This window comes from Penaeus japonicus, unplaced genomic scaffold, assembly GCF_977035675.1.
Source record: "Penaeus japonicus unplaced genomic scaffold, GWHDUDI00000001_assembly GWHDUDI00000013, whole genome shotgun sequence".
Classification (NCBI taxonomy): Eukaryota; Metazoa; Arthropoda; class Malacostraca; order Decapoda; family Penaeidae; genus Penaeus; species Penaeus japonicus.
In genome coordinates this window covers 19498384-19508383 of record NW_028234415.1, presented here as the reverse complement: position 1 = coordinate 19508383, position 10000 = coordinate 19498384, and the positions used below count along the sequence as shown (strand labels likewise).

The 10000-nt window shown below is 52.1% G+C and overlaps 1 protein-coding gene across 2 annotated transcripts in view; it reads left to right on the top strand.

Moving 5' to 3' along the window:
- Window positions 1-2197: 2197 nt before the first annotated feature.
- LOC122252066 (putative N-acetylated-alpha-linked acidic dipeptidase) overlaps window positions 2198-10000 on the top strand; it is an 18808-nt gene continuing 11005 nt past the window's right edge. For both annotated transcript variants that reach the window (XR_015191528.1, XM_086543263.1), the window contains exons 1-5: window positions 2198-2305; window positions 7839-7980; window positions 8656-8812; window positions 9084-9218; window positions 9729-9851. Coding sequence is in view for 1 of the 2 variants with exons in the window: in XM_086543263.1 (XP_086399389.1) it covers window positions 2236-2305; window positions 7839-7980; window positions 8656-8812; window positions 9084-9218; window positions 9729-9851 (627 nt within the window). In the remaining variant the exon portion in view is untranslated. The remainder of the gene's footprint in view (window positions 2306-7838; window positions 7981-8655; window positions 8813-9083; window positions 9219-9728; window positions 9852-10000) is intronic.

Sequence of the window (10000 nt, the reverse complement as noted above, 5' to 3'; positions counted from 1 at the left end):
TATATATATATATATATATATATATATATATATATATATATATTGATTAAGAGAAATTAGATGAACCAATACGATATATATATATATATATATATATATATATATATATATATATATATATATGTATATATATATATATATATATATATATATATATATATATATATATATATATATATATATATATATATATATATATATATATATATATAACATGCATATATACAGCGAATTTATTTATCATGTACGTTGAACTTTGATAACGCAATCATTTTCTTCTTTCTTGGTCAATCTTCGTAGGCATTTCATTAAGCCCAAAAGTAAATAGGTTTTATATCTTTCTTTTTCCGTAAAGAACAGCTTTATTCAGTCAGTTAAGCAACATTTATTGATGGGAACACTCACAGGCTAGGCCTTGGTTCAACCTGTTCAACAATACCTGACTAGAATATAGGAAATCACCAGCGGGCCGTAGCTTCTAGCAGAGATTTATTACAAGCGCATTTAATGGTAGCTTTATTCAGCCAGTTAATCAACATTTATTGATGGGGACACTCACAGGCTCGGCACTGGTCATGGTTGGAGGCCGCCACCATCCACAAAATGTGTTCGATACAATCTTTGCGTATAACATAACCAGGGAAAGTCCGTAGAGCACCAAGGAAGTTGTAAATTCGCGTGTGTTCGATATCATCTTTGCGCATAACAGAACCAGGGAAGTTATAAATCCTTACTTGGAATTACTTCCGTTGGTTCTTACAGGCTTAGGCGTGTCATTGCAATTATGGCCTATGGGGATTGGGTACATAATCGGAGTTTTCAGCGTAAACACGGCTTTCAGTGTCGAAAATATGCGATTCAAAACCCAATCAAATATAGATTCAACCTTTTCAAGAATACGTGTGTTGCCAGAGCTGCTATAACTGCCAGACTAGAATATGGGAAATCGCCAGTGAGCCGTAGCTTCTAGCTGGGATTTAGCACAAGAACACTCAATTATAGTATTCTTTAATAAGATACTTAACGAAGAACTCATTCTTTAATCATTATTTTTATCAAAGAGAATAGCAAAATGCTAGATATCGTATGAACTGGATAATCTATGGAAATCTTCGACATTGTAAGGCCAAGCTGGTTCTATCCCATCTGCTATCAACTACTTAATTAATAGCCTATAAAAAAAGGCTAGCGATATCACTCACACCATGGCCTCAGGGATCTCAGGGGTATTGAGGACTGCTCTTCGTCAGGGGTCTTTTGCCCTTTCCACGGTTGCAGAGTGACCACGAAAATGTCTCGAGTATTTTCATTGATGTTTTGGTTGATGTCTCGCGTAACGGATGCTGGTGAAGTGACTGCTGTCTGTGTGTGGATATGTATGACTATGTGTGTCATGTCTGTGTCTTTCCGAATGTTTTTTTTATGGAGTATATGTATATATGTATATATATATATATATATATATATATATATATATATATATATATATATATGTTTGTATATATATGTATATGTATATATATACACACATATATATATAATATATATATATATATATATATATATATATATATATATATATATATATATAAATATATGTGTGTGTGTGTGTGTGCCGTGTGTATGAATGTATGTGTGTGTGTTGTGCGTATGTGTGTGTGTACCGTGTGTATGAATGTGTGTGTGGTGCGTATGTGTGGGTGTGTGTGAGTGCGTGTGTGTGTGTGTGTGGTGTGTGTGTGTATGTGTGCGTGTGCGTGTGCGTGTGTGTGTGTGTGTGTGTGTACGTATGTGTTTGTATCTAAATGCCTGTTCATGCCTGTGTGTGTCGGTATGTTTGTGTGTGTGAATAAATATATGTCTGTATACACACACGTACATTCCACTCCGTACAGACATGTTGTACAGGCATAAGCTGGATTTGCGAAGCAGATGCTTCGCCGGGCTTATGTGCACTAAGGCGAGCCCGCCGTATGTACAGCATGTTGTTGTATCTGTGTTTGTGTCTGTCTATATCTTTCTTTGTTTCTCTCTCCTATTGTGTTTCTTTCTCCCGCTCTCTCTCTCTCTCCACACTTACACAAACAAACACTACACGCACCTTTAAACATAATATATCCACAAAAACACATACTGGCACCCGTGTCACCATGGCAACAGCAAGTACCCTTGCCCTTCTTCAATGGGTAAGGCATCTCAGAGGGTTAGTCTGGCGTGACCAACAGTGCCGTGAAGATGGGGACAAACTCGCTCGTTACAGGGTGTTTAACAAGCACAATTGGTCTCGCTGTTGCTGTTGGCTTAGGTGAGGGTGTGAGTAGTCGGGTATGAGTGAATTAAATGCCTTTTTTAAAAATTTGTTTGCCTTTGTTTCTCTCTCTCTCTCTCTCTCTCTCTCTCTCTCTCTCTCTCTCTCTCTCTCTCTCTCTCTCTCTCTCTCTCTCTCTCTCTCTCTATCTATCTTTCACTTTTTGCTTTCTCTCCTTATTTCTCTTTCCTTCGCTTTCTCTACCAAGACTAAACCTCGTTCAGCCTCGACCGCGGCCCAGGTTACTCCCCCTCTCTCAAGTCTGCCCTCGGCGGAGCAGGCCCTCGGCGGAGCAGGCCCTCGGCGGAGTAGGCCCTCGGCGGAGCAGGCCCTCAGCGGAGCAGGCCCTCGGCGGAGCAGGCCGTCGGCGGAGCAGGCCCTCAGCGGAGTAGGCCCTTGGCAGAGTAGGCCCTCGGCGGAGCAGGCCCTCGGCGGAGCAGGCCCTCGGCGGAGCAGGCCCTCGGCGGAGTAGGCCCTCGGCGGAGTAGGCCCTCAGCGGAGTAGGCCCTTGGCAGAGTAGGCCCTCGGCGGAGCAGGCCCTCGGCGGAGCAGGCCCTCGGCGGAGTAGGCCCTCAGCGGAGTAGGCCCTTGGCAGAGTAGGCCCTCGGCGGAGTAAGCCCTCGGCGGAGTAGGCCCTCAGCGGAGTAGGCCCTTGGCAGAGTAGGCCCTCGGCGGAGTAAGCCCTCGGCGGAGTAGGCCCTCGGCGGAGTAGGCCCTCGGCGGAGTAGGCCCTCGGCGGAGTAGGCCCTCGGCGGAGTAGGCCCTCGGCGGAGTAGGCCCTCGGCGGAGTAGGCCCTCGGGGGAGTAGGCCCTTGGCGGAGTAGGCCCTTGGCGGAGTAGGCCCTTGGCGGAGTAGGCCCTTGGCGGAGTAGGCCCTCGGCGGAGTAGGCCCTCGGCGGAGTAGGCCCTCGGCGGAGCAGGCCCTCGGCGGAGTAGGCCCTTGGCGGAGTAGGCCCTTGGCGGAGTAGGCCCTCGGCGGAGTAGGCCCTCGGCGGAGTAGGCCCTCGGCGGAGTAGGCCCTCGGCGGAGTAGGCCCTCGGGGGAGTAGGCCCTTGGCGGAGTAGGCCCTTGGCGGAGTAGGCCCTCGGCGGAGTAGGCCCTCGGCGGAGTAGGCCCTCGGCGGAGTAGGCCCTGGTCGGAGTAGGCCCGGCGGAGCCCTTGGCGGAGTAGGCCCTTGGCGGAGTAGGCCCTCGGCGGAGTAGGCCCTCGGCGGAGTAGGCCTGGCGGAGTAGGCCCTCGGCGGAGTAGGGCCCTCGGCGGAGTAGGCCTTGGCGGAGTAGGCCTTGGCGGAGTAGGCCCTCGGTGGAGTAGGCCCTTGGCGGAGTAGGCCCTCGGCGGAGTAGGCCCTTGGCGGAGTAGGCCCTCGGCGGAGTAGGCCCTCGGCGGAGTAGGCCCTTGGCGGAGTAGGCCCTCGGCGGAGTAGGCCCTCGGCGGAGTAGGCCCTCGGCGGAGTAGGCCCTTGGCGGAGTAGGCCCTCGGCGGAGTAGGCCCTTGGCGGAGTAGGCCCTTGGCGGAGTAGGCCCTCGGCGGAGTAGGCCCTCGGTGGAGTAGGCCCTTGGCGGAGTACGCCCTTGGCGGAGTACGCCCTTGGCGGAGTAGGCCTCGGCGGAGTAGGCCTTGGCGGAGTAGGCCCTTGGCGGAGTAGGCCCTCGGCGGAGTAGGCCCTTGGCGGAGTAGGCCCTCGGCGGAGTAGGCCCTCGGCGGAGTAGGCCTGGGCGGCGTAGGCCGACGGCGGAGTAGGCCCTGGCGGAGTAGGCCCTTGGCGGAGTAGGCCCTTGGCGGAGTAGGCCCTCGGCGGAGTAGGCCCTCGGCGGAGTAGGCCCTTGGCGGAGTAGGCCCTCGGCGGAGTAGGCCCTCGGCGGAGTAGGCCCTCGGCGGAGTAGGCCCTCGGCGGAGTAGGCCCTCGGCGGAGTAGGCCCTCGGCGGAGTAGGCCCTCGGCGGAGTAGGCCCTCGGCGGAGTAGGCCCTCGGCGGAGTAGGCCCTCGGCGGAGCAGGCCCTCGGCGGGGGGGAGGCCCGTGGCGGAGTGGGCCCGCGGCGGAGTAGGCCTCGGCGGAGTAGGCCCTCGCGCGGAGTAGGCCCTGGCGGAGTAGGCCCTGCGGAGTAGCCTCGGCGGAGTAGGCCCTCGGCGGAGTAGGCCTACGGGGGGGTAGGCCGATGGCGGAGTAGGCCCTCGGCGGAGTAGGCCCTTGGCGGAGTAGGCCCTCGGCGGAGTAGGCCCTCGGGGAGTAGGCCTCGGCGGAGTAGGCCCTGCGGGTAGGCCGGCGGAGTAGGCCCTCGGCGGAGTAGGCCCTCGGCGGAGTAGGCCCTCGGCGGAGTAGGCCCTCGGCGGAGTAGGCCCTCGGCGGAGTAGGCCCTCGGCGGAGTACGCCCTTGGCGGAGTAGGCCCTCGGTGGAGTAGGCCCTCGGCGGAGTACGCCCTTGGCGGAGTAGGCCCTGGCGGAGTAGGCCTCGGCGGAGTAGGCCTCGGCGGAGTAGGCCTGGCGGAGTAGGCCTCGGCGGAGTAGGCCCTCGGCGGAGTAGGCCTGGCGGAGTAGGCCTCGGCGGAGTAGGCCCTCGGCGGAGTAGGCCCTGGCGGAGTAGGCCTGGCGGAGTAGGCCTCGGCGGAGTAGGCCCTCGGCGGAGTAGGCCCTCGGAGGAGTAGGCCCTTGGCGGAGTAGGCCCTCGGCGGAGTAGGCCCGTGGCGGAGTCGGCCCCTGGCGGAGTCGGCCCTTGGCGGAGTAGGCCCTCGGCGGAGTACGCCCTTGGCGGAGTAGGCCCTCGGCGCAGTAGGCCCTGTGCGCAGTAGGCCCTCGGCGGAGTAGGCCCTGGGCGGAGTAGGCCCTCGGCGGAGTACGCCCTTGGCGGAGTAGGCCCTAGGCGGAGTACGCCCTTGGCGGAGTAGGCCCTCGGTGGAGTAGGCCCTCGGCGGAGTAGGCCCTTGGCGGAGTAGGCCCTCGGCGGAGTAGGCCCTTGGCGGAGTAGGCCCTTGGCGGAGTAGGCCCTTGGCGGAGTAGGCCCTTGGCGGAGTAGGCCCTTGGCGGAGTAGGCCCTTGGCGGAGTAGGCCCTCGGCGGAGTAGGCCCTCGGCGGAGTAGGCCCTCGGCGGAGTAGGCCCTTGGCGGAGTAGGCCCTCGGCGGAGTAGGCCCTTGGCGGAGTAGGCCCTTGGCGGAGTAGGCCCTCGGCGGAGTAGGCCCTCGGCGGAGTAGGCCCTCGGCGGAGTAGGCCCTTGGCGGAGTAGGCCCTCGGCGGAGTAGGCCCTCGGCGGAGTAGGCCCTCGGCGGAGTAGGCCCTCGGCGGAGTAGGCCCTTGGCGGAGTAGGCCCTTGGCGGAGTAGGCCCTCGGCGGAGTAGGCCCTCGGCGGAGTAGGCCCTTGGCGGAGTAGGCCCTTGGCGGAGTAGGCCCTCGGCGGAGTAGGCCCTCGGCGGAGTAGGCCCTCGGCGGAGTAGGCCCTTGGCGGAGTAGGCCCTCGGCGGAGTAGGCCCTCGGCGGAGTAGGCCCTTGGCGGAGTAGGCCCTTGGCGGAGTAGGCCCTTGGCGGAGTAGGCCCTTGGCGGAGTAGGCCCTTGGCGGAGTAGGCCCTTGGCGGAGTAGGCCCTCGGCGGAGTAGGCCCTCGGCGGAGTAGGCCCTCGGCGGAGCAGGCCCTCGGCGGAGTAGGCCCTTGGCGGAGTAGGCCCTTGGCGGAGTAGGCCCTCGGGGGAGTAGGCCCTTGGCGGAGTAGGCCCTTGGCGGAGTAGGCCCTTGGCGGAGTAGGCCCTTGGCGGAGTAGGCCCTTGGCGGAGTAGGCCCTTGCCGTGCTGCATCCTGCTTCTCAGTCAAGAAAGCCCACACAGCTGATCGCGTCTCCCTGTTCCGCCCAGTTATTCGTAAGGTGCTCTGGATAAACAGAGGAGCCCATTGCAATCTCTCTCTCTCTCTCTCTCTATCTCTCTCTCTCTCTCTCTCTCTCTCTCTCTCTCTCTCTCTCTCTCTCTCTCTCTCTCTCTCTCTCTCTCTCTCTCTCTCTCTCTCTCTCTCTCTCTCTCTCTCTCTCTCTCTCTTCCTGCCACTCCCTTTCTTCCAAAAAGGAAGAAAGGGAGATGGAAGAAATCAAAAATCCACTCCCGCAGCAACAGATAATCCAGTTCAGAAAGAGAGAAGTGAATCCATTGAGCCTTTGAGCCAACGGATGTCTATGTGTGTGCTGGATAGTGTAGGTACTTATTTGTATGTGTATTTTTTCTATTTGTCGGTGTAGGTTTGCTTGAGCGTATAAGTTTGTATGCATGTGTCATGATGTATACCTGTGTATGTATACATCTACCTGTGTGCGTATGTGTTAGTGAATACGTGTCTAAATGAAAGCGTATGTGTACAGTATTAAGTGCATTAACATGATATAGTCATTGTGTGCATGCATAATGATACAACCCATCGTGTGCATGTACAATGATACTAGCCATTGTGTAATATATAACCATGTACTAATAAATGTACCAACTTCTGGCCGCGTCTCCCCCGCCCCCCTCCCAGCCTGATAACGCGGTGCAGAAAATTTCTTCCCTCCATCATCGGGCACTATGCTCTGACATTCGTGTAGGAGGAATGACCGCTTTATGATAAGGAGAAATTATTTTGAATTTGAACTTTGACTTGGGATGTCTGCTAAAAGGGGGTAGAAATTAGAACTGTCGGTTTATTTATCATATTAATTTTCTTAGTGCTCCTACTCACACCCCTACCTATATAGGCATGCATTTACTGAATATTCGTAACATATTTACTCACATCTATTTATGCATTCATACACTTACATATTCATTTTACACTTACTCGCATATTCACTATAAATTTACTGACATACTCGAACACTTACAGATTAACACATGGATATGGTGACAGATTTACTCCTCCAGTTACTTATAAATTTCCTTATGCCTTTATTTCTATATCTAATCATACACTTACTCATAAATTCACTCATATATTGCTCATACATTAATTCATACTTTACTCATGAATTTACTTATATACGTATTCATGTATGCATTCATACACGTACCTAAACACTCACTCATAAATTTTCTCATACACTCAAGAGCCACTCCAAACTCTACACTTAAATATACTCGCACACTTAATTCATGAATCTTCACATACTCCTCAGAAATATACTCATACACTTTATTCAGAAGCATACGCACTTTCCTCGGAAAAATACTCGCACTCTTTATTCATAAGTATACACACTTTCCTCATAAATATACTCACACACGTTATTCATAAACATACACACTTTCCTCATATATATACGCACACTTCATTCATAACCACACTCACACTTTCCTCATAAAAATACTCACACACGTTATTCATAAACATACACACTTTCCTCATAAATATACGCACACTTCATTCCTAAACACACTCACACACACAATACACACGAATATACCCACACAAACCCACATCGACACACAAATACCCACCTACTCTTACACAGAAATTCTCTCCTACACTCGCCCACAAACCCTCTCATAACGCACTCATAAAAATACCCTCATATTCCCCAGTTCTGGTGTTAGTGACGAGTCACATGAGGAACACACGCAGTTTACATGAGGAGAATGAGGAGGGGGGACTGCGCTCCATTGATGACTATGAGGAGTATATTTTGAAGAACATCGAACCCGATAACATCCGGCGGTTCCTACGGTGAGTCTTTGGTGGTGGGGTTGGGGTTGGGGGTGGGGGTGGGGGTGGTGGGATGGTAGGGGTAGGGGTGGTGGGGGTGGGGGTGGGATGGTGGGGAAGATGGGGGTGGGGGTAGGGATGGTGGGATGGTGGGGGTAGGGGTAGGGTGGTGTTTACTGTTGGTGGTGGTGGGGAAGGTGGGGGTAGGGGTGGGGGTGAGTGGTGTTTACTGTTGTTGTCGGTGGTGGTGGTGGTGGGGGTGGGTGGTGGTGTTTACTGTTGTTGTCGGTGGTGGTGGTGGGGGTGGGTGGTATTTACTGATGTTGGTGGTGGTAGTTTGTTGTTGTTTACTGTTGTTGGTGGTGGGAATGGTGGGGGGTTGTTGTTCACTGTTGTTGGTGTGGGGATGGTGGTGGGTGGGTGGTGTACTGTTGTTGTTACTAGTGGTGGTAGTGGTGATTTCCGTTGGTTTTGTCTACTGTTTTTTTATGTTGCTGTTGTTTTCTCTAACTAATGCTATTTTTACCATGGATGATAAAAATCAACGTTTTTTCACGCCATACTCACCACCCACACAACTCCCCCTCCCCCTCCCCATCTTCCCCCCTTCCCCTCCCTATCTTCCCCCTCTTCCCCCCTTCCCCTCCCCATCTTCCCCCCTTCCCCTCCCCATCTTCCCCCCTTCCCCTCCCCCAGGAACCTGACCAGCCTCCCCCACCTGGGCGGCACGGCAGACGAGTGGCAGATGTCGAAACTCATCTCCGACATTTGGCAGGACCAGGGCTTTGACGCGGTGCACATGGTACCCTATGAGGTACTGCTGTCGTACCCTGATGCGGAAGTGCCTAATTTGGTGAGTTGTTTGCTGTTGTTGTTATCAATTGTAGTTGTAAATGAAATAGTTATAGTGGTAGTAGTAGTAGTTGTAACAATAGCTATAGCTACAGGTAGTAGTAATAGTTGTAGTATTAGTTTTTGTTGTAAGTATCAGTAGTATTTGTGATATCACAAAAAAAAAAAAATCAACAGATAAGTGCCAAAAAACTTATTAGACAAATAAATATTTCAAGAGAAAAAAACTACAGCAAAAAAGGAAACCTTATTCCCGTTTTCTTTATATTTAGGTTCGCTTAGTCGACCAAGATGGCCGCGCAGCCTGGGTGTCCGCGGCAAAACAGAAGCCTCTGTATGCTTCCGAAGAATCAAGTCCTGATATTCCTTTCACGTTCAATGGTTATGCGGCGCCTGGGAATGTTACGGTTTGTATTGAAAATGTTGAGTTTATTCTACACGTACGCAAACACACACACACACACACACACACACACACACACACACACACACACACACACACACACACACACACACACACACACACACACACACACACACACACATACAGAAAAACAAACAAATAACCAAAGACCCACACAAACATACACACACACACGCACGCACGCCCACTCACAACAAAAACAAACAAATAAACAAACACACAAACAAGACCTCAAACAAACACACAAGCAAGACCTCAAACAAACACACAAACAAGACCTCAAACAAACATACAAACAAATAACAAACAAACAATTAAAAACAAACAAACAAACACAGACACACGAACACACACACACACGCACACACTTTGAAACAATTCCCCATTGAAAACACAATTAAATCCATCGCAAATAAACAAACCAAAGATAAAACGATAAGAAAGCGGCGACGAATGAGATATGGTGAAAGACCACACATCTTGCACCATACAGGGAGATGTGGTGTACGTGAACTACGGCCGGCTTAAGGACTTCGATGTGGTGTCCGAACGAGGAATTGACCTCGAGGGAAGAATTGTGCTCGCTCGCTACGGAAAGATCTTCAGGGCGAATATTGTGAGTATGGTGAATGTGGTATGGTGTCTATGGTGAATGATGTATGGTGTCTATGGTGAATGTGGTATGGTGTCTGTGGTGAATGTGTTATGGTGTCTATGGTGAATGCTGTTTGGTGTATTTGGTAAGTATTGGGAGTATGGTGTTTG